At 38.3% G+C, this 26,119-nt stretch overlaps 1 protein-coding gene across 1 annotated transcript in view; it reads left to right on the plus strand.

Annotated features, from left to right (window-relative positions):
• The window catches only part of LOC149570729 (CBL-interacting protein kinase 23-like), a 161,953-nt gene that overhangs the window by 117,413 nt on the left and 18,421 nt on the right, over positions 1 to 26,119 (plus strand). Inside the window, exons 6-10 of the mRNA XM_089823257.1 lie at positions 16,982 to 17,035; positions 17,168 to 17,293; positions 17,412 to 17,501; positions 17,627 to 17,749; positions 17,852 to 17,962. Coding sequence (XP_089679383.1) covers positions 16,982 to 17,035; positions 17,168 to 17,293; positions 17,412 to 17,501; positions 17,627 to 17,749; positions 17,852 to 17,962 — 504 coding nt within the window. The remainder of the gene's footprint in view (positions 1 to 16,981; positions 17,036 to 17,167; positions 17,294 to 17,411; positions 17,502 to 17,626; positions 17,750 to 17,851; positions 17,963 to 26,119) is intronic.

Here is a 26,119-nt window from a genome sequence, read left to right on the forward strand (position 1 = left end):
AATGAGGTCTAAGTTGGCGCAGATTAAAATAAATTTGATCACTTGGTAATATGGGTCAAGAAAATTATGCACTTGTTCTCCTGAAACTAGTTAGTGTGTAATGTTGTGGGGTTATTGGGTAGTTATACGGTTGGCCCATCCAGGGGAGTTACATGGTCGCGACGGTTTGCCTCGTGGCCCCCCGGACACTATATGTATGCATCATTTCCTTATTTTGAGACATGTTCGTATGGAGTACATTTGTGTACGGTGATCAATGAATGAATATATTATCTCTCTTTACATTTCATGTTGACTACTTTACTTTCTGTACGCAATTAATCTTTGTTACCCCACGAGGGTAAACATTTGGCGTCGTTGCTGTTTCGAATCTGGGAAAAATGACACGACCAATGGCATACCCAAAATAGAGTAAATGAGAATACCTTTGGAGGAGAACGTGAGAGTGAAAGAAAATGGAATTTTCTAATTGTTCGAAGGAGAGCACGAATTGACAGAGAACTTCCACATTTTGTTCCACTCAAGCATTAATACCTTCGTCCAGAGACAAGCCATGTAGAAAGAAGTTCTGGAGGACACTCTCTGGGACTCATTGAACGTGAGCACCACCGCCAACCGACCGTTGCATCAGTTTCCCAGAATGTTTGCACAAGCCTTTTTAGCAGAGAGACGGCAACGCGAGGAGATCGAGTGGCAGTGCAACCATCGGGAAACAAAAGAGCGTGATGGAAACAACCGAAGGTGCCACCCATGAGCCCTAGGCTGAGTGAAAAAGAACACTAACCATTGTAAACCATCACATAGACAACCATAATGATGTATGGAGACTTACATAAATAAAAATGTTCTTGTTAAGTAAGATGTTTTTTGAGGATTAAAGCCCTAATTAGTTGAACAAAATAAAAAATAGAAATGAACAAAATAATGATGAGATTCACACCGTTCAAAGAGCTTTGATCCTCACACAAAAAGTTGAGTGACAGAAAAGGCTCAGGCAACTCCCTGTTGGGTACGACGGTGGGGTCACGAAGGGTGACTTCGGTGCCGCAAGAGCTGCACTAATGGAGAGCAGGGTTTGCCTAACCGTCTGCGATCAATAAGTACCAAGGACTTACTCGAAGAGATGCAGAAAAGGTTGAATTTGGTTGAGGAGATGAGGGAGGAGTTTCTGAACTTACATATGCTATGGGTGGAGAACCCGGACATAAGTAAAGAGGAGACCAGTGTGGCTCAAGGTGTTGAAGGAGCACGAGCGCACGGTGATTACTTTGTCCTGGATACACTGTTTGATCGAGTACAGTTCGATAGTAGACCATGCCTCTTTGCAGAAGTTATTACACCGCAGTGAACATAGGTGCACCCACAACAACAACAGTCATTATGGACATAACAACCACTTATAGCACCACAACCACCTATAGCATCACAACAACTACCGGTTATGGCAGGGCTGAAACAGAAATTACCCAAGTTTATTGGTGACGGGAAGGAAGATCCTATCAGACATTGTCATACGTGTGAAACTATCTAGGCAGAAAATGGTATTATTGACAAATATGAATGGGTTCAATAGTGTCCTGCAACAGTGCGAGGTGTTGCCATCAAGTGGTATTCAGACATGGACAAAGAAAAATTAAATACATGGGATGATCTAAGGAAAGAATCCTAAGCAAAATTTAAACTGCTTTTGGATGACAATGAGATCATCACAAAGATTTACAGTGCTAAACAAGAAAAGAAGGAAACACTTTGAGCATACAATAGAAGGTTGAAGGAATTGCTCAGGAAGATGGAAACTGAACCAACGGATGAATTAAAGAAGAGATGGTTCGTGAATGGATTAAACACATCTCTGAGAAGGAAAAGGAGGATTGTACGGCCGACATTGTACACTGATGCGTATGATAGAGCGATGAATTTGTAAAGTGAAAGCAAACCTTTAAAGAAGAAAAAGAAAAGAAAGTCATAATCCGAGAGTGACGAATCCTCAGACGAGGATAGTAGCAGTGAGGATGAATCTAATAAAAAGGTACAATCATTACAAAAGGATATGGGATTCATGATGCGGGAGTTTAAAACAATGAAAGGAGGCACAAGGCGAAATGACGAAGAGGAAATGTGGTGCACGAAATGCAAAGAGAGCGGACACACAAAAAGGAGCTTGTCCCAAAAAGTCAATATGTGACATTTGCTAGGTGATGGGCCATTTCACGAAGGAATGCCCGTATAACATAAAGACAAGAGGGCCACAAGTCCTTTTCACCTAGGAACAACCATCTACCTTAGGGGCCGCCAACCAGTAAACAAACAATGCGTCATCTAGCAAGTTCCAAAATAACTGACGAGAAGGAAGAGGAGTTAACGAAAATAGAAGTTGGATACAATATGATTCTAAGGGTTGGCCGATGATTCAGTGTTGGGCGTGTAGCCAGTGGGGCCACTTCGCCCAAGACTGCGACAAGAGTGACACACCGTAGAATTTGTGTTGATGGTGTGATCTCGGAGATCACGAAGAAGCGAATTGCCCAAAGCCTCGGGTGAACTTACTTAGCATTGAGAAAGAAGAAGTACTGGCGATCACTCGTAAAGCAAAACAAACCATGTACCCTGATCCCCCTATAGAGAAACAAAGAGTACGGCAGGCAAACGAAGAAATAGAGAAGGCAATGAAAGCAAAGGGGGATACACCTATGGCTATAAGTACCTCTGGATGAACAGAGGCTTAGAATAACATAATAGGGAGGATATTGCATATGGAGGTTCCAATTAAAGTACAAGACCTCCTCCACACCTTACCCCAATTGAAGATGACATTACTAAACACCTGCACCATACAATAGCCAACCATTTCAGGAGGATCAGTGCTAGACCCTATGCTACTTGCATTGAATAGTGGATGGTACCTCGTGGTAGTGGAGATGGGTATCCTCAAGACAATCCTCACCAATACCATAGTTGATGGTGGGTTGAGGGTAAATGTGCTTCTTGAGGATACATGGAAAAAATTTGGGAAACCTACCTTGTGGCCCCCCACCTTCAATTTATTCAGTGCAAACCAGCATGGAATCAAACCTCTAGGAACATTGATAGTTCAGCAAGTCACCATTGGAAGCAAGCCATTCATACAAGATTTTGTCATGATCCCATTGAAGAAGGGATATGATGCCATTCTTGGAAGGGGATGGCTAGTAATGGCAAGGGAAAATCACAATTGGAAGAGAAATACACTTTCATTGGAGAGCGGCAGAAGGAAGCTTGTCATCAAACTTTAGACACAGATGGTAAGTGAGGAGATGAAGTCGAAATCTAAGTCCAACGGAGAATATGGGGGAAGGGACGAGGGACAAGATCAAATGGAGCCTAATGATGAAGGCGTGCTAGAACTTGAAAGATGTTTGGAAGATGACTTAGATTCCTTGAATGGCCTTTTCCATTGGCAAATGGAAGATTGTGAGTTATTTTCTAGCTACAACATGCTAGGAGTAGAAGGAATGGATGCAGAAGAGAAAGAGGTTTTTCCACTGGAGTTCGGAGAGTACAAAGAAGGAAAAGCCTGGGTGAATGAAAGTCCTGTTCACAACTTCAATGCAGGGAAACCAATCAAATATGAAGAACCATCCGTAAGTGTCACAAACCTCAGGAACAAAGAGAGCCCACGCAACATTCTGGTTGGTGATGATTGGAATCCTGTGTTAAAGGCGGTAGAATTCAAAATCTTCATGGAGTACAAAGATGTGTTTGCCTAGAGTTACAAGGACCTGAAGGGTGTACTGCTAGAGTTGTGTGTACACCGAATACCCCTAGTGCCTGGCGTAGTAGTTGTGCAAAGAGACCGTACAAAATGAACGAGAATTATGTAGCTAGGGTTGATGAAGAGATCCAACGCACGTTGGAGGTAGGAATCATATTTTGAGTTGAAACAAGTGAATAGATCTCGCCCATTGTGATATCATTGAAAAAGGAGGCAAACCAGATCAGGATCTGTGTCAATTTCCACTGCTTGAATGCTGTCACTATAAAAGACCCCTTCCCTATCCCCTTTACGGATACAATACTTGAAGAAGTTGTTGGGCATGAAGTGTACTCATTTATGGATAGGTTTTCTGGTTATAACCAAATATCGATAGCGGATGAGGATACGTTGAAGACAACTTTCGTGGTAGAAGATGACGTCTATGCATATAACTGGATGCCCTTTGGGCTGTGCAATGCACCAGCGACCTTCCAAAGAATAATCCTCCATAGTCATGATAAAATGTCTGTAGGGAACTTTTGTGCATTCTTGGACGATTGGTCTATCTTCAGTGGACAAGACACACATTTAGCAACACTCAGGGAATGCATAGAAAGGTGTCATCAGGCTAGGCTAGCGTTGAACCCGAAGAAATACAAATTCATGGTACCCTAGGGTAAGCTGTTGGGGAACATTGTATGTAGGACAGGATTCAAAACTGGCCCTGATAAGATACACGTGAACGTGGAGGTGGAAGCATCGACTGATGTTAGTGAAGTCAAATCATTCTTAGGGCATATTGGATATTACAGGAGATTCATAAAGAACTTTGCTCAAGTTTCATGCCCCCTCGATAGGCTGACAAGAAAAGGGGAACCCTATGTTTGGTGAACAGATCAAGAAACCTCCTTTAAGGAATTAAAGATGAGATTGCTAGGGACACCAATTCGGGCGTATCCGAACTAGGACGAAGAATTTCATGTGCACATGGACGTGTCTAACTTTGCAATTGGCACAACACTTGCACAAATGCGTGATCATGGCCTCGATCACCCTATCTACTCTGCTAACTATAATAACCCCAACCAGTTATAACTTCATCAAACACCAAATTCTTTTATAATTCAGTTGTTTGACATTTCATCAAACGCTTTGCAAGCAAGCTCTGATACCATTGAAATAAACCTTGTTGGCTCTCAAACAATCTGTGCTGAAGATTGATTTCTTTTTTTTTGTTCTTGAGATTTTGCAATTTTTGATACAACAATATAGCAACAAAATGGAATATATTGCAATGATAATTTCAACTCAAATATTTGGATATTACATAGGGAATATACAACTGAAAAATTCCAGATTTCAATATCAATTTAGATATTGAGTATTTTCACAAAATACTATTGTGAGGTTCTCCTACCAGTGTTGAAGGTTCTCCTACCAGTCTTGAAGGTGCTATGTTTGGTAAGAGTCTCTATAAAGAATGGCATGATGTTCCTGAAGAGAGTTCAAAGGGAAATTACGTGCTAGATGATGTAGCTTCTATTGACGAGGATATGCAAGGATTATTGAGTGGTGATCAAGTTGCTTCCATGGAAAAGGAAAATAAAGAACAGTTTGGGTTGATGCTACAATTGGATATTGTGTTTGAGCAACTTGGAGAGGTGTTTGATGGGGAGAATATCAAACAAATCCTTGATTTTCGAGGATACACTTGAAGAGATTCACAAGGATTCATGGTTCACTGTTCAGAGGGACAAGCCCCCAAGGATGATATTTCATGAGCTTGATTCCAAGATTGATCCTGCCCGAACTACCAATGAGTTCAATGTTGATGCTATTGGGATGGTTCACCACCAACTTCGACTTCGTGAGGCCGTGGAGAATTTGTAGGTTCCATTTGAATTTGAGTCATGCTAGGTTGTTTCTTTCCCTGCTCTTAAAGATGAAAGGTTTGAAAGTTTTTATTTTGATTATGGAGATTCTAGAGAAACAACTTGTATTTGGATTAATCATGGACCTTATGAGTTGCCTCAATTGTTTGTCTTGCATGATAATTTTCTAGAGTTTGAGTTTGAGGTGAACAAATTTTTTTCAGAGTACAAGGACGAGTTTGCGAGATTGAGAACTATCACCCAGACCTTGTTACTTTTGAACATCTTGAGAAATCATGTTAGGTCTAGTGTATATATTAGATCGATTAGTGTTGTCCCTTTAGTGTCTTGTACATAGGGTAGGTTTGTCTTGGACCATTTGGTTCAAGAGAGTAGTTTAGCTTCCTTTTAGTTGGGTAGATTAAGTTTCCTTTCAGTTGGGTAGAATAAAGTTTCCCTTTCAGTTGGTTAGAGTGGATTTCTTTTAGTTGTTTAGTTTAGATGTTGTGAGGGAGCTTGAGCTTGATTTGCATCAAGTCATCTGGCTTAGGATCTTTTAGCTTCCCTTAGTTGGAAGGCAGTTTTGGTTTCGGGCCTTTTGCAAGAGCAAAGGGGGTCCATGTTATCACTTGTGAGCGAGGTGTGTAGATTTTACATTTTTTGGTGACAAAACGAAGTCTGTCTTGTTCATTTCTTGAATACATTTAACAAGGTTCAGAGATTAAAGGATGTGTCTAGTCATTGGCCTATGGTAGGATTGGTACTAAATTTGGGTCGAACTTGATGGAGGTTCTTAAGTTATCTTTGACATGGTTACAACATTCTACTCACACTTAATTGCTCTAAGTTCTTGATGTTTTGAAGTGAAATTGGACTTAGTAAAAATCATACACTTGCTTTAGTGCTACTATGGTCTTCCAAACCCTCTGCAAGCTTCATTGCTTGCAAACCAAACAAAAGATTGAAAAGAAAAAGAAAAAAAGAAAAAATCATGAGAAAAGAGAAAAAGTAGTATCAAAGTGAAAAGAAAGATAAAATTTGGTTCAAGGGTGTGCAATCATCTCTACCGGTGCTATAAAAATAATCACTAAAGGTAGAACCATGATTGTGGTGCCACTACGATAACTCCATCAGGGCTATAGATGCCTTGCTAGCAGTGGGGCTCTATCTAGGTTGCTTTTGAAGTAAGGATATTATAATAGCTAAGTTTAATGGATTTGAGAGATTATCAAGTTCTTGTCGAGCGGGGAATAAATCATTTGCACACATGTGGGTAACTTATGATCAGGGTGCTTAGGATCAACTTGAGAGTTATTTCTTTGTTGAGTGCTTGTCCTTAAGTAGATTTTCGGATAGGTCATATTGAGATTTTTGTTCTAAGTTACTTATTTCTTGAAATGTTCAGGAACATTTTTTTGGGTTGATGCTAGAATGCTGTGAGGTTCTCACACCATCGCCCGAAAACTTTGGGGACCCCATTTTTTTTGGATTGCCTTGGCAAAATTTCTTAAAGCTGTCCAAAAATTGCCGAACTTCGAAAATTTTGAGTCTTGGATGCCTTCAGCCCAAAGGGAGAAAGGTTAGACTCATTTTCACCCCGTTTTCAACTTGATTTTCCAAAACAACCAATTTCATCTTTTGGCCGGACAAATTTCAAAGAGCAACGCTTGACAGGATAAAATTGTAAATTTGTACTCTAGACGATTTCTTTTGAAAATTTGGATATAATTGTGTAAATTATAAATTTCAAAAAGTGAAATTTTGTTAGGTTTGAATTTTTTGGAAAATCTTGAATTTCTTTGGTGAGAAAAAAAAATTCTTTGTGAAGATGAAATCAAATTGCAAAATCGATTTTAGACTCTAGAAATGATTTTATTTTGGTCAAAAAACTAAAATTGCTTAGAAAAATCAATTTGAATTAAATTGCAAAAAATTGGCATTAAATGGATTAAATTTGCCTTGAAATTTTTTTAGGCTTTAATGAAATTGGTAATTTAATATTGAAAAATGGCTTTTGGCTAGCCAAAATCCGATTTTAATGACATATTAATTGCTAAATCATCATTAAATGGAAACATTTAACATGTACAAGGCATTTCTTATTTTATTTTTGCAATTTTGGTCTAATTGGCAATTTAAAAAAGTAAATTTCATCATGACAAAGTTAATTTCGTGCTAGACATTTAATTCGGGGCTATGTCTTGTGTTCTAATTAATTTATTTTTGCTCCCAGGGTCCCAATCGGCCAATTAGGGAGAGTGAGCAAGTGGAGTATAAGAGGAAACTCTTTCCTCTCATTTCCTCATTCCTCACTCCTCTTTAGTGCTTAGGCGATTTTTAACTTGGAGCAGATTTCTTCTCCTTTAGGCAATTTTGAAAGGGCAGATTGGCATTCTTTTTGGTGATTTTTCTTCATGGTAGAGATCTCCTATGCTTGGTGATTTTCTTTGTGGAGCAGATCTGCACTTTATATTGGTGATTTTTCATGATTAAAGGGCAAAGTTCTCATGTGCGGCGGCTTCTCTAGGGCAGATCTGAAACTTTCCATTGCTAGGCCTTTTTTTGGCAAAGTCTGATTTTGCCAAGGAGCTGCGATTTCTGCCCTAATTTGGGCGATTTTATTTGGAGGAGGTGATTGTGATCAAAGGTCTGAATTTTTTGGGGCAAATTGTGGACAATTCCGAGAGCACTAAATTCTGATTTTTCTAGCTAGGACATCAAGGTTTGCAAGGGATTTGAAATTCTCAAGTCTGATCTTAAATTCCAAAAAGAAGGCTCGGCGATTGGTAAAGGTAATTTCAAATCATTTAGATTTGAAAGGGGTCCTTAAGCGGATTTCTCTCTTTCATTCTTGTCTAGACATTGTCTCCCTTGGTTCTTCTCTATTCATCATCCACCACTTCACCATCCCATCATGGGTTGACAAGATGGTAGATGTTAATGCAAGCAAGAATCCTAAGGGAACAAACACTAAGAAAGACAAAGAGGATATGATGCCCAAAACAACTTTCTTTTCGAAAATGAGGTGAATAACCAATACCAATGTCAGTACAATAAATATGCTATAGATAAAGGATAGACTAAAGGAAGGAAAATCTCCCTTGGCAAAGAAGATATAGAAGGCGGTTGCACACCACAGCCCAAGTGTCGACACTTCTATTTCAACCATGATGAGCGATGTTGGGGTGACACTTGATTTTGAAGACATCAGAGAAGAGGACATCAATGAGACAAAACTTGGATCAAGATTGGATGAGTTTGGAAAGGTTGCTATCAAGAAGAAACATTTGGGCACAATTTCCTCTCTCAACGCCTTTATTGGATATGCAAAAGAATATGAGAATGACCATGAGAAGACACTACAGGCAGCAAGCAGCATGATGAAATCGGCTAAGCTCAAGATAAAGCATACACTTTGTCCTCCCATGGAAGAAGTCAACGAAAGGCTAGCTAAGTTCATTGCCTTAGCTAAAAGAATGAAAGAAAAAGGGAGATTTATATTAGAAGATCATTTGATGTAAGCCTAAGTGGCAATTTCTCTTTCTTTTAGGATAGGACAAGTGTCTAATTCTGATTGGCCACCATTTTGGTGCATTCTCATTGGTCGCCACTTTTCATTGGTCCATTGAGGAGGTGGCGTCTTCTCATTGGCCGATGGGGTGGTAACCCTAATTAGGGTTTCTAGGATTCAATCTGAATTATAGGTTTTGCCTCTTTATCTCTATCGTTGGTTGTACATTTTGACCTCTATATAAGGCCATTTGCTCTCATTTGTGAGGGAGTTATGTTGGAGAATGGTTGCCGAAATACTATCAAAATTGTTCTCTATTCATTGTTGTGACTTGCATGGTTCTTCTCATCTCTCAAATTAAAGTAGGATTTCATTTCATATTGTTAGAGTAGAAGTAGATGGCTAATTGTATGGTGATGTTAGTGAATGTTTGATAGGGATCTACAACTAGGCCACTAGCATCTCAGTTGTTGGTTAGGGAGCCTTGTGTGGTAAACTAGTTCTCTTTTCCTTTGAATCATTGCATCTATAGAGGTGGAGCCATTGGTTAACTTTCATTAGATTCGATCCCCATCCATTTGCTAATCTTTCCATTCATAGGACTAGGAGTAGAATAGTGAGGAGTTGAGTAGTCGAATTTCACTCTAAGAAAGTTAGGAAGGTAGAAGTCGTTAGAAGCATTATTGCCTCCTTGTGCAATCAACATTCTCTGGCGCTACATCCTCCACCATCACTATCACCATCAACATCGCCTGACACTCATACAAAATCATCACCATCTCACCAAAAACCCAAGTCATCCTTGAATGAACAATGTAAGGCCACCTACATGATTACCGGAAAATCACATCGATAAAACTGAGCGAGTATCCATAAGTGTAAGGAACATTGGAGTTATTCTCATGTCCCATGAGCATTAACTTTTCAAGAGAGGAATTGTGTGTTTGTTACTCGATATCAGATATTCAATTACTAATATGTTATGTAGTGGTACAAAAACTCACATCGACAAATACCAACAACCCAGTTGATAAAATATCCCCTATTATCTAAATTAATAATACCTAGAAAAATTAGAAGTTACAATCCATGAACTTACAGGTAAGATATGACTTGAAACCCTCTGAAATGAAGACTAGCAGTAGGAAATGGTTTCTTCAACCAACAAATGCAACTACAGATATGGAAAACATTACTCCCAAAGTGTAGGAAGAGAATAATGCCTAGAATCAAATATAAATATGGGCTCAACCAACTCCAAACTAACCAGCACACAATTTAATATAATAATTCTTGTGAATCCCTTCACAAATCAGTCAAACTCCAATCTCTCCTTAGCCACAACAAAAATAGTAAGAGGAATGGGAAATTGTTTATCTCAGCACAATTTACAAGATTAATCCTTGAGAATAATTCACAATACTTCGACTGTGAATTACCAGGCAATCCAAACCCTTATACTTCAGCAAAGGTGCAAACTCTAGACTCGGAAATGTCACAAAGACAACAAGAGAAAATAAGATAATCAATTAATTGGATGCTTTACTCATCAAATGGGCTCATATTTATAATCTCCAAATGGCACAAAATTTCCCAAATGAACTTCACTTAAGAAACTTCCCACACACAACATTAAAATATAATAGAGTGCCATTAATATAATTTATTAATTGCTTTTGACTTCAAAACTAACCTTGTCCACCATAACTTAATATTTTGACACGCAAGGCCATTGTTTCTTGTTCCCACGATTTAAAACTTTTCATCCCGGTTCCAACGAGCTATGATACTAAGGTGACCAACCAACAACACCAACAAAAGTAACAACCTCAGTGTATTTAGATGAATAAGAATAATAATTCACCCGTCTTGCGAAAACAACTAAAAAAGCATCAGAATCGAAATTTGACAACACCAAAGTGATCTTGATGATGAAAGATGATGAATGGACCTGACAGGGTGACTTACTATAAATAGACACTCCCTCCAAGATTCTTGGAGCCCAAACTAGAAGCCCAAAATTAAAACTGAGAGCATCACACAACTCCTCTAACTCAACTGAGCTCATCGAAACCAACAATTTGACTTACTATAAATAGTAAGTCCCTCAAATGGAGCCAAATTACACCATAGGCTACTGAAAAAGTCTATAACCTCACAACTGAGACCCTCAAATTCCACTGTCAACTTACGAAGGTCGTGATGGTAAATTGACCAAGCCAAGTGCAAGAACCTGCTAAAAATGGGAACATTACACTGACAGATTGTTGTCAAAGGCGGAGAAGAACTACAAGACGACGGAGCGAGAGGCTCTAGGAATGGTGTATGCTATACAAAAGTTCAGACACTATTTGTTGGCAACGCCCTTCAAATTCTACGTAGACCACCAAGCGTTGATGCACTTGGCAAACAAACCCATCATCCAAGGGAGGGTGAGCAGATGGTTGCTATTCAAAGAATTTACATTCACCATCTTGGTGAGACCAAGGAAGAGCCATGTTATAGCCAATCAACTATCTTGGATCAGGTTGAGGGAGTTGCGAGGAGTTAATGATGACTTCCTAGATGCACATTTATTTCATATAGCCATCCTTCCAGAATGTTATAAAAGCATCGGCGAATATCTATCCACTTCACAATTCCCAATGGAGATGCCACCAAGGGAACGATGGAAGTTGGCATTAAGGAGCAAAATGTTTTCCCTGATCAATGGTCTGTTGTATAAAATGGGGCCAGACCAAGTATTGAGAAGATGCATTATGGAGGAAGAAGTACAAAGTATCCTTCGGGAAGCCCATGAAGGCCTGTCAAGAGGGCATATGGCACTGGACATGACAGCAAGGAATGTACTTCTGGCAGGGCTATGGTGGCCTACGCTATACAATGATGCCAGAGAGTGGGTGGTCAGTTGCGACACTTGTCAGTGCATAGGTAAACCTTTGAAATGGGATTTTATGCCACTCAATCCATCACATGCATAGGAGTTGTTTGAACAATGGGGTTTAGATTTCGTGAGATCCTTGAAGCCAAATTGAGCTTGCAGATGCCGCTACATCATGGTGGCAAAAGAGTATCTCACAAAGTGGATGGAGGCACGAGCATTGCCCAACAACTTGGCAATAAGTACATCGAAATTCATTTGAGTAGATAATCACGTGTTATGGCATCCCTATCCAGTTGACCAGTCATAAGGGAGGTCACTTTGTCAATCATGTGATTTGACTACTCACGACCTAGTTCAAATTTTTTCACTCCCTATTGAGCCCGTACTATTCGAGAGCCAACAACCAGGCAGAAGCAATGAAAATAATTCTAGTATCGGTCATATATAAGTCATGTGGGGTGAAGCAAGACGATTGGGAAGAGAAGCCACCTTCAACACTTTGGGCCTACTGCGCAACCTACAAAGTCACAATAGGAAAAACGCCATTCCAACTCATGTTCGGGCAAGAAGCGGTCGTGCCGACAGAATTTATGGTTCCAAGCCTCCGGATAGCAATTGACAATAGACTTGGTGATATGGAAAATCTTAGGGAGAGATTTTATAGGCTAAACTGTTAGCATGAATGCTAATGATACTACATTGGGGGAAGTATCCTAAGCATTGGAGAGCATTGACATGTTGCATTCATGACTGTGTTTGTTATTGATGTCAAATTAGCACGGTTTCTGTAAAGACTACCTGAGTAGTAGACAAAGATGTTAATGGTTCGGACAATGGTTTGTTTTTCTGGTAATGAGCAGTTATGGACATGTTCTGTATAGTGTCCTGATGATGTTGTCGAGTGCGTAGAGTCTGAGTCGAAGATGTACGGAAGTTGTACTTGATTTATAGAGAGCACTTCAGAGATAGAGTATTGGGAAAGCAGTTCTTGATGTTTGTTTGCTAGATTACATCTGAGATGCAATAAGAAGATGCATAGTCAGGTAGTGATAGAGGAGTCAGGTGGTGATGTCATTAAGTGCACAAGCCCTAGTTTCGCACATGCGGAGTTTTGTATAGACTATGAGCTGACAGTGCTATTGTAATTGTAATTAATTAATTATCTTATTATAATTAATTGGGAAAGCTTCAAGACCGACTCAAAGAATTATTATGAAGATATGGTATAAAGGAAAGATGTTTTCCTTGTTTGTAAAGGGTATCCATTGGTGCAAGAAGTGCGAAGTACGAAAAGAAGCAAAGTGCTTACCAAATGCATGTAAGTGATCCAAGGGATTATTGGATGCGACATTTGTGATCTAGTTACAAGATCAGAAGGAGCAAAAGTCCAATTGACAGGACAGAGAAAGAGGAAGGAACAGTACAGTACAATTCTATTATTCTGCAAGGAATAATACAAAGATCATTTGATAGTGTGTTCATTGGTCTTGCCCTCGAAGATGTTTGGGTAGTGGGTCCAATTGTCTTCCACAACTCCTAATAGGGTTGGCACAATTCCTAATAGGGTTGACACAACTCTTAACAGGATTGGAATCTTCTAATAGGGATTCAAAGTCTCCTAACAAGGACTCATATGTACCGAATGTATTCATAGACTCCTAACAAGGTCCATCCTCTAAGAAGGAACATTTATATTAGCACATCATCTTGTGGGTACCATCTGCATTGGGGTTTTCCCTTTGATAAAGGGTTTCCCTAATTAACATATTTGGTGTTATTGTGTATGAGTATCTTGTTGTGGTTTTAGTTTATATTACTCATATGGTTAAGTTTGTTTAAGGTTAATAATTGTGATAATGGTTGGATAACTGATTCACCCCCCCTCTCAGTTAGATCAGTGGACTATATATTCTAACATAAACAAGCTAGACAAGCAACGACTAATGGCGCAATGGGCAATTGAGGAAGTGCAAACTCGTCGTAAAGCATGGCATGATAAACATTTGAAGCTGACAAGGTTTCAGCCTGAATAGCTGGTGCTATGGTATAATGGGTGTAGTGAGATCAAACTAGGAAAGTTCAAGGTGAAATGGCTAGGACCTTACAAGGTATAGGAAGTTGGCGACAATGGAGCGATCAAGCTGTGGGCTCTCAATGGATGTGAGATAGCAGATTTAGTTAATGGTTGCAAACTCAAATCTATCACCAACTGCATGAAGTTCAAAGCAACCCACAAAGTCAATTAGCTATGAGAAATAATAAAAGTAAATAAATAAATTTTAAAAAAAAGAGACGCAGACATGTCCCATGGACATGGCCTTGTGGGCATGGTCCCACAGAATGTTCTCTAGCCGCGGGTATAATTGCACCGATCCTTGCGTGAAGGAAATACAAAGCAAAAAAATAATACAAGACACGACAACGTTGAGGAGGGGAAGAGAGGGAGAAAACCTAAAGCCCATAGTAGAGCCGAAGAAGAATGTCATTGGGGACATGTAACACAAGTTATTAGGTGTCCACGGAGAAGTAGCAATCGAGGATGGAGAACACGGGAAATTCGTTAGAAGCCAAAACCATGACAACCAACATAAAGTCTGCAGTGAACAAAATAAGATAAGGCCATGCTGAATGAAACAAAACAAGTCCGTGGCAGACGAAACACAAAAAGGCACCCACACCCACGGTGAATAAAGACAACCCACGGTGAAACAATACAGGGCACATCCACGGTGACACGGGGCAATGAAGAAGAAAAGGCCAAGACATGCGGGCATTTCGGTGAAGAAGAGGTCATTCAGTCGTGGGGAAAACAACGAAAACCATGGATCCCAAGTGATTCAAACAAGATATTCTCAAGCACAAAGGTTCCCATAGAGAAGGAAAGAACCACTATTGGCCACACGGATGGGGAACTGTGGGTAGTGACCAAAGTGCTGACCTTTGACGAAGTGTAGGCTTTGCATCCGAAAGGCAAGAAAACATGCTCTGATTGTAACCATTTTCTATTTTCTATAAAGAGAAAACAAGAAATAGTTACAATATGCAATCAATAGGAAAGAGGCGATAGTGGAAGGACCAATTGGAAGTTGATTGTTCTAATATGGACAAAAATGCAAGAGTCTTGGCCTTAGGTGTTTGTGTTGCAGGACCAGGAGCCCCGTCCAGTAGTAAGAAACAAAAGGTGCATCCAAAAGTGCAACAAACTTCCCACAAGGAAGACATTTCCCATTATAAAATTCAGTTTGGAGGTTTGAACAACAGTGAATGTAGGCGATGGTGTAAGAGACACTAGATACTGACCTCATCAAGTAGATATTGGTCGGTGCACATGTGCATTGGGCCATCCAAATGCCAGTGTTTTCCATCCGACTGTTTGAGTAGGTATTGAGAATCATTATTGAATCGTATGACAGGCATAGCAAGACGATCTCATTCAAATACAAAAAACATCCTATGACTGTTTCGTTCAGAGCCTGTGATTTTACCAGAGTTCTTGGTGTTCCAGAACAGGTAGGCCACAAGGTGGTAACCAAAAATCACAAACTTCCACAGGACCAGAAATAATATTGGGTTAAGTTGGCGGGTCAAGAACTTATAGCTAACGAATTTGATTATATCATAAAAGGCACTAGGAGTAGAGGGCTGAGACATGACTTTGTCAAGGAAGGATCTTTGCGGTCTATCATGGATGTCGTGAAAGCCGGCTAATAGGGGCATGAAGGGCTTTCGATATTGCCTTACCGTAAATTGTTTTCATGAATGAAATCATGAATGGGGTGGTGTATGATTGGGGATTTGTACTGGCCGATCGAATGGAGGAGTTTATGATTTTGTAGCACCGCACGTTTCACATGCCCCACCACACCATTAGGTTATTTTTAGAGGATGCACTTCATCAAATTCCTGCTGATGTATTTGAGGTACCGCTGAAAGGCAAGTTGGCATAGGGAGAACCCCTCGTATTTTATTCGCGACACGTAGACATAGGTTGCACGATGGCTAGCCAAAAGAGGGTGATGTAGGAATTGAGCATCGGACAGACAATGGCCAAGAAGATACTTCGGAAAGTGATGAGACTATTTTTGAAAGCAATAATTCTGAGGCGAAGGACGAGGCGGACGTGACCTAGGTAGTAGAGACACCAGACATGCTGGCAAACTGGGCTACAAAACTTGAATTGGGACCAATCACTAGCACCATGGAGAGGCTCGCACATGAGATAGTAGTGGCGTATAAAGATGCCTACTATGCTCAACATCGTGTGGAGGCAGACAAAGTTGTAGTTGAGAGGTCCCGAGAGCTGGAGGTCAAGGCACGGGAGGAGCTAGCCACTCACTTGGCTAGCCAACAGGTAGCTTGGGCGGCAAAGTGAGTTGTGCTCTTATAGGACAAGGAACTAGTTGAAATGGGGCTAGCAGAGGCTAAAGCAGTTTATGCACAGAAAGAAGCCCATGCCATGGAGGAAACACTTTTACTGAAGGATGCTATGGAGGTCAACACAAGGACACAGAAGGATTTGTGCATCCGCACAAATTAGGTCTATGAGTTGCATCAGATGCTGAACACTCCAAGGACGCAACCTACCCCTTAGTCTCTATTTTTTTGATGTATTTAGATAGTTGTCTCCTATTTTGTCAGTTGTGAGTCATTAGGAGATGACTTTTCTTTTGGGGGGGATGATGTTGGGTTATTGGGTAGTTAGACGGTTGGCCCATGCGAGGGAGTTACACGGTCGTGACAGTTCGCCTCGCGACTCCTTGGACACTATATGTATGTATCATTTCCTTATTTGAGACATGTTGGTATGGAGTACATTTGTGTATGGTGATCAATGAATGAATATATTATCTCTCTTTACATTTCATGTTGAGTATTTTACTTTTTGTACACAATTAATCTTTGTTACCCCACGAGGGTAAACATGCAAGTTCTTCCAACATCTATTAATTAGTTATTGATCTCATTATGGTGATTGAATATAGGAAGATGGATTGCTTCACACTACTTGTGGAACCCCAAATTATGTTGCACCTGAGGTATCAATATATTTTATAGTATGCATTCAATATTGAATTGAACCTGTGAATTTTTATTTGTTTTGTAGTTTGGCATTAATATGGCACTAAATTAGAAAAGTTACCTCTTTGCCTATATTTATGTTTATGCAGATCATCAATGATAAAGGTTATGATGGTGCAACTGCAGACTTGTGGTCATGTGGTGTTATTCTCTTTGTTTTGATGGCTGGTTACCTTCCTTTTGATGAAGCCAATCTTACGGCACTATATAAAAAAGTTAGCATGCTAGACCATCTTGATATTGCACTTATTTGCAGTTTCTACAGTTATTTTATCTTTCTTTAGACTGAAACACAATAAAGCTCAAATGACATATGATGAAAATGAATTGTAGATTTGCAAAGCAGATTTTAGATATCCTCTATGGTTTTCATCAAGTGCAAAGAAATTGATTTCAAGAATTTTGGATCCAAATCCCAAGACGGTAAGCAAAAACAATGTACATTGTACTCGTATGTGCCATTGATAAATCTTTAATCATTGTTTCTTGTCTTCCCTGAAACGTGATCTAAATTTACTGATTTACTTATATATTTCTCATGCTGGCAGCGATTTACACTATCAGAGATCCTAAAGAATGAATGGTTCAAGAAAGGTTATAAACCACCCAAATTCAAAGAAGATGAGGATATAGGCCTGGGTGATATAGATGTTGTTTTTGGCGACTCAGAGGTAAGATGTTGGTAACTATATGTCTTGGGTGAATATTTTTCTTAATAAAAAAATGAATTTGAGAAACATCTTTTTGTCTGATGTTTTATATTGGCTGTACAGGAGCATCTTGTCACAGAGATAAAAGAGACAAAGCCTGTATTCATGAATGCGTTTGAACTTATTTCCACCTCACGGGCTCTAAATCTTAGTAATTTGTTTGAACGACACATGGTAAGTATCAAGAAAACTTGTTTATAGATAGGTTCTAAAATACTCCTTTTTAGAACCTCGTTTGCAATGGAAACTGAAAAATATTCCATAATTCATCTCCCAAATAACATTTCTTTCAAACAATCTCCAAAGAAGACATACTTTGTTTTGACAGTGGTATATATGAGCTATTATATTTGCTTATAAAGTTATATAGTATCTAATGCATAAGGCTGACTGGGAAATTGTTAATTTTTTTTAATATCTTTGACACCTGTGGTTCTGAAGACCATTTTTTGAAAACTTTGTAACATGCTCAACAAGAAAGTCAGAATTCTAGGTCTTATAGACTATAGCTCAACTCCTCAAATTTTAAAATATCTGCAAAACTGACAAATGGCTATGACTAACATGGGCAGCTTTTAGTATCATGGTCATCCTATAGAGTGTCTATAAAGGACATTCTGGCGTTACCTATGACACAGAACTACAAATCGTACTTGTGACCTTAGATATTTTACGTAGCCTACTACCTAGCCACAGTCCAAATGTGCTCTTGCTAGTAAATGGTAAGCCCTCTTGGGTCCTGTTATTGTGATTCTTCAATGTCAATGTCATGTCCCTTTTTCAGAAACGGTGCCATGGAAAACTCCTCGAGCCTATCCCCAGATCCCTGGGTTAAAGGGCAAAGAAATGGAATTTTTTTTGATATTATTTAAAGTTGGGTTCCCTAATATTTAATTTAGGGGGAAGATTAAATAATCTTATTGTTAAATATCAATACTAATAAAATATAAAGTATTTTTAAAACTGAAATTAAATAAAACAAATAGTATTTATTAATAATTAAATAAATTGGCCACAAGTGTTTGCAGCCTAATTCTATTTGTGCCATAGGCAGCCCTCTTTGTACTTTTTTCAAATGTGTTTTTTGAATTGTTTTGGCAATATAATCAATGACAATAATAGTGCAGATGAAAAGATAATATTGCATCGCTTTTAACTAAAAATACTAGATTTAATTTCCAATCACGAATCTGGATTACGTAGCTAAAACCAACATACCCAGTTTTTGATTGGTGACAAAAAACATCTACAATGGCAGTAACCAGAAAAATAGTATAAAAACCCCAGGCATCCACCATGAAGTCCTGCAAATGTGATAGCATAGACTGAAACCTCAATCAGCCTATAGAATTCCCACACCAATCCCAGACCAAGTAAGACCAGCCCTAGGTTGTACTGTCAGCAATAGAGAGTACGACCAACTATAGAAAATGTACAGACAAGCTAGGATATGTGTGCTACAGTGATAACCTCTGAAAATCAGACCTCCTTGACCAAATATGTACTACAGGACCTCTCAAAAACTGAAAACTGATCTAAAATAAGTCGCACTTTCTTTCCTAAATGAAAACATTAAGAATCCTCTAGATTGTGTCTACCAGAAATGTGGAGAATGTTGGTTGATGGGATTTCTTCCTCACAAGCCAAGAAGAGCAATCCTCTCCTAAAAACTAGCAGTGTTGAATTTCCAAACTCAATTTATCCAAATGAATCCCAAAAATGCCTTTTTAATATTTTTCCCAAATGGTTTGACCCTTTTCTCCATTCATACTTTATTTAATAAAAATCACTTATTTTAATTTTCCAATGAACCATTAAAATTAAAGGGCCCAATATTTAAAGCCAATCACTTTTATTTGATAAGTGGCCCCACTATAGCTCTCCAGTAAATAAATTAAAACAACATAAATCTTTAACTTTGTTATTTAATTTATCTATCAAAATTTACCCCACCAACAATGTGAAAAAAATGGCATTCTGTGTGTAATCCATTGGGAGCTCAACTACCATCAGATGCTGTCAAATTTTTAGATGAATTGCCTCAAAGGTTCCCTAACCCTAAATTGATAGTTTTAACAAGCTACATGTCCACCAATTCCACTGTCTAAGAAGGTGACACTACAATATGCGCTTTGCAAAATTGCTATTTCATCCTCTACTAGCAAGATTATTCATTTGACCAAGAATTCTTTGATGATCCTCTTCCAAAGAGTTTGTCCTCTAGTATTAGTGATGGCCTTTGGAACCAATATCAACTTTGTCTCCTCATCCATCAATGGCAACTCAGATGAGGGAATCATAATATGATCGAGCACCTTCTAGATCCTAGATACATGTAACACATTGTGAACTTTGTTGCTTGCTAGTAAGTCAAATTCATAGGCAATGTAATAACTCCAACCGGTTATAACTTCAACAAATGCCAAATTCTTTTATAATTCAGTTGTTTGACATTTCGTCAAACACTTTGCAAGCAAGCTTTGATACCACTATAATGAGCTTGTTAGCTCTCAAACAATTTGTGATGAAGAATTAATTCCTTTTTTTGTTTTTGATGTTTTGCAATTTTTGATACAACAATATAGCAACAAAATAGAAAATATTGCAATAATAATTTGAACTCAAATATCTGGAAATTACATAGGTAATATACAACTGAAAATTCCAGATTTTAATACCAATTTATTTTCACGATAATCAACAACCCAATTGATAAAATATCCCCTATTATCTAAATCAACAATACTTAGAAAAATTAGAAGTTACAGTCCATGAACTTATATGCAGGCATGCTTTGAAAACTCTCTGAAATGAAGATTAGCAGTAGCAAAAGAATTCTCCAACAAACAAATGCAACTGCAGATATGTTGCTCCCAAAGTGCAGATAGAAAATAATGCCCGAAAACAGATATAAATGGTGCCCAAACAACTCCAAATTAACCAGCACACAATTTGATATAACAATTCCAATGAATGCCTTAACAAATTCCAAAACAATCTCCAACAACAAGAAAAATTAAACTTCTCCTTAGCAACAATTAATACAGTAGGAGAAAAAGGCAATCGTATACCTCAGCACAATTGCAAGTGCAATCCTCAGAATTGAATCTATAATACTTCAGCTGCAAATCCCAAACCCTTATACTTTAGCAAGGGCATAAAATTTCAGAACTTCAGAATTGTCACAAAGACAACAAGAAAAGAATAATATTCAATCAGATGCCTTACTCATTGAATGGGCTCATATTTATAATCTCCAAATGACACAAACTTTCCCAAATGAACTTCACTTAAGAGCTTCCTACACAACATTAAAATATAATAAAGTGCCATTATAATCTAATTTATTAATTGCTTTTTGGCTCCGAAAATGACTTTTTCCACCATAACTTAATATTCTGACATGTAAGGCCACTGTTTCTTGTTCCCATGATTTAAAACTTTTCGTCTTAGTTCCAATGAGCTATGATACTGAGGTGACCAACCAACAACACCAACAAAAGTAGCAACCTTAGTGTATTTAGATAAATAATAATAATAATTCACCCATCTTGCGAAAACAATTGAAGAAGCATCAGAATCAAAATCTGACAACACTAAAGTGATCCTGATGATGAATGAACTTGATGTGGTGACCTACTATAAATAGACGCTCCCTCCAAGATTCTTGGAGCCCAAACTGGAAGCCCGAAATGAAAACTGAGAGCATCACCCAACTCCTCTAACTCAACTGATCTCATCGGAACCAACATATTGACTTACTATAAATAGTAAGTCTCTCAAGCAGAGCCAAAACACACCATAGGTTGCTGGAAAGCCTATAACCACACAACTGAGACCCTCAAATCCCACTGTCAGCTCACGAGGGTCGCGATGGTTAACCGATCTGGTCAACTGCAGGAACCTGCTAAAAATGAGGACATTATAGGCAACCTCTCCAACTTGCTCAGATACATTGAATAGACCAAAGAATCTAGGCCTTGGTTTCTATACTCCACTCTTGTTGTTAGTAGACTACTTATACTTCTACATTCTCAAATAAACCATGTCTCCAACCTCAAAATTGCACTCAAATCCAATGCCAATCAACATACAACTTGTGATTATGCATCTATTGTGACTTCTCCTTCAGTGACGTCACGATGTCACGACTCTCCTATAGCAAGTCTTTTTTCTTAGGCAATATGCTATGCCAAGATAGTAGATCCATGAAGTTGGGATCCTCATACCCATATAAAGCCATAAATGGATGACATTCTAATAGACATGTGATAAGTTGTATTGTAACAAGACTCACCATGTTGTAGCAATTTGATCCAGGCCCTCTGCTTCCATAGATATAGTTCCTAAGATATTCATCCGCCTATATGTTGGCAATCTTTATCTACCCATTTGTCTATGGGTGGTTGTTAGTGCTAGGAGTGACCTCGGTCCCACTCAATTTGAAGAGCTCTTGCTGATAGATGCTTAGGTCCAACTTGTCTCTATCACTCAATGATTTTAGGCATGCCATACAATCTAAATTTCTCCCTAAAGGAAAAATCAATAACCTAGGTAGTTTTGTATGTTGTTGAAATGGCAAAGACGTGTGCAAAACATTTCAACCTGTCAACTATGGGATAGATACAATCTCTTCCCTACACTTTGGGTAACCCTTTGATAAAGTCCATAGAGATGCATTCTGATTTCTGATTAGGAATGGGTAAGGGCTGAATAAACCAACCAGATATGTGTGCTCATTTTTTATTTTTTCAACAAGTGGGGTACTCTAACATGTTTAAGGACTCCATTTATAAGCACATTCCACATAAACCTCTCCTAGATTTGTCTATAAGTCTTGAAGAAACCTAAGAATACATGGATCATGGAAAGTTCTCATTGTTTTCACCTTAAGCTGTGAAAAAGTCACCAAATAGATTGTCCTTGTACCTGATCAACTCATTAATAGTTGTGTACCTATCATCATGAAGTGTACCTTTATAACTCTTAGTCTCTCACTACCCATGAGTCTTTGACATTTTTTTTGTTATTAACTCTCTCCGATTAGCAAAAATATTCATCAAAGAGAAAATGTGAGGCATCTAGAAAAGTTCATCGACAACTATGTTTTTCTTCCACTTGACATATATGATGTCACAATTTTATGCTTGCAATCTGCTAACCCACTTTTGTTAGCCATCATTGAGATCCTTTTGGTTCATGAAGTATTGATATTGTTGTGACATGTTTTGATGATGAACTTGCTCTCAACTAGGTATGGTCTAGATTTGGCCAAGGCATGCATAATGACCAACATCTCTTTTTCATACACTAACTAGCTCCTCTCCACACCTCTCAACTTCCTTCTCTCAAAAGAAAATGGATGCTTCTCTTAAATAAAAACTTCTTCTATGCCCTCTTTTGAAGCATTGCACTCCAACTCAAAAGGTTTGGTGAAATCAAGTATTGCCAAATTTGGACATGTAGGCATTACCTTGTCAAAGTGCTACACTTTGTGTTGAATCTAACCATTCAAAGGCTCCCTTTATAGTCAAATATATAAATGGGGCTATAGTTTGAGAGAAGCCATTGACAAACACCTTGTACAATCTGCAAAAACCAAAGAATCCCTTAAGTTTCGTGAGATTTGTAGGACTAGGCCATTCAACAATAGCCTTAATCTTCTCAAGGTCCACTCTTACTCTCTCTGCACTGATGATATGGCCCAAAGAGAAATTGTTTGTCATCTCGAAGTCAAAATCAGACTCCTTAGCATAAAGAGACTCATTCACTACAATGCCCAATATCTCCTTGAGATGTTGCATATGCTCCTCCGAATTCATACAAGATATTTGGGTATCAAAACAAAAATTCTCAATTGCTTTCAACACTTACACACAGACATAAAAATTATTCTTGCCATCAGCAAAATCGTCATTGTAATTAACCTTATTGTCCATATCATGCTAATTTTCATTGATCGTTTTTCCTACAAATGTAATAACATTGCCATGTAATTGGTGCGTTCCAAATGCAGATTTGAATCTCATATAAATATGAGAGGAGACATGTCTCGTGTCTCATGAGACAAGTCTCTATGGTTTAATCATCATTTAATTAATAATAATATATTATTATTAATAAATTATATTGCACTAAGGGGCAATATAAGAAGAGAAAAGGGAAACACAAAATATGATAAATCCCAAAGCAATTAATAAATTATATTATATTATAATGACACTTTATTATATTTTAATGTTGCGTGGAGGAAGCTTCTTAAGTGAAGTTCATTTGGGAAACTTGTGCCATTTTGAAGATTATAATATGAGGCCATTTGATGGGAAAGACATCTGATTGAATATTATTTTTCTTTTGTTGTCTTTGTGAAACTTCTAAAGTTCTAAAATTTTGTGCCCTTGCTGAAGTATTGTAGATTCAATTCTGAGTTTTCATTCTAAGGATTGCACTTGCAATTGTGCTGAGGTATACAATTGCTTTCTTCTTGTACTGTATTTTTCTGTGGCTAAGGAGAAGCTTGCTGCCGGTGATTGTGTTTGAAATTGTGAAGAATTTCATAGAGAGTGTCATATCAAAACATGCCTGCAATATAGAGAATTACTTTGGTCGTTTGTGGCTGCCGATTTCTCCTAGAAGGCAGCGATTTGGGGTTGTACAAGCATCAAAGGCTGTTCCTTTGGCTGGGATGTCATCTTGGAGTCTGGATGTTATTATCAAAGGGACCTGCAATATTCTTTTAGGGCTAACAAAAGGCCTGAATTCTAATTTTTAAAAGGCTGCTACGAACAGATTCAATACTATTTGGTGTAATTCTCTATTTAGTATTTTCAGCATTGATGAATTGTTGTAGCATATTGTCTGAAGCATAGTAAGTTAATGAATAAATTTAGAATTTGTTGTGAGCTATTTGTTGTTTCAGATTTAAATGTGCAAATTCACATGGTAGATTTATATACTAATGCTTGATTTTTATTTGAGCAATGTTTAGGGCTAAGATTAACTGAACTTGTGAACAATTGTTGCATATTTTGATACCGTGTTTTGGAATTATAAATACCATATATTTAGTGATAATTGGGTTGTCTACCAAGTGTTTGTTGAAATGTCAAATTTTTGAATAAGTGGTATTGCTAGAGTCATAACTGAACAGGGTTATTACATTGGTCCTCCATACCTCTCATACTTATCATAGAAGAATGTGACACAATCATTTTCTGACCAAGCTAATCTACCTAATTTTTTGCTTCATGAAGTGCCACTTTGGTAGCTTCTAGGGTGTCTTTAGTATTTGAGAGCTCAAAAGTAAGGATGTTTACTTCTTCCTCAATGCCTCTAAAGAAATCTCAATGGGATGGAGGAGACGATCATGATCTCAAAGAAGATGTAGAAAATCTGTTTTTTATTCTTTTCATCCCTCCCTTAATCACTTGCAAATGTGAAAATCTCTCTTTGAGACCTTTTTGTCTCTTTTTCAGTTGTGCTTCACAAATTGTTTTTCAATCATCCCATAAATGTTATCAAAATGTGATAGAGATTGAACAATTATCTCTTCAGAGACTTTCAATTTACTCACCAAATTATGTGAGCTAGCAGGTGTATGAGAGAAATCAGTTACCAATGAAGTTACTGATTGTCCTTCATTACACATATCAATTCTATTAATTCCATCACTCATGCCCAACTTGTAGATGAAGTGGGAACAACACTATGGTTAATAGTGTTGATGTGAGTTTTGTATCACTTACATAACATATTAGCAATTGAACATTTGATACAGAGTATCAAACATACAATTCCTCTCTTGAAAAGTTATTGCTCATGGGATATGAGAATAACTCCAATGTTCCTTACTCTTGTGGATACTCACTCAATTTTATCCATGTGATTTGTTGGTAATCACGTAGGTGGCCTTATGCTATTCATTCAAGGATGACTTGGACTTTGGTGGGATGAAGGCGATGGTGGTTCGGTTTGTGAAATGTGTAGGTGGAAGATAAAATGGTGATGGTGATGAAGGATGTGTCTGCTTGTGATGATGTTGATGGGAAAGCGATGGTTGTGGAAAGTGAATGGATGTGCTTTGATACTTAACTTACTCCTCTAACTTGCTTCTCTAAGCTTCGACTACCCAGCTACTCACTATTCTACTACTATTCCTATGAATGGAAGCTTAGCAAATGGATGGGGATCAAACCTAATGAGAGCTGACCAGCGGCCTCATTTCCACAGGTGCAATGATTCAAAAGAATAATAGACTAGTTTACCACACAAGGCTTCCCAACCAGCTGCTAGGATGCTAGTGGTCTAGTATTGATCCCTATCAAACATTTA

This window comes from Cupressus sempervirens, chromosome 3, assembly GCF_028749045.1.
Source record: "Cupressus sempervirens isolate cs-2001-9-10 chromosome 3, ASM2874904v1, whole genome shotgun sequence".
Taxonomy (NCBI): domain Eukaryota; kingdom Viridiplantae; phylum Streptophyta; class Pinopsida; order Cupressales; family Cupressaceae; genus Cupressus; species Cupressus sempervirens.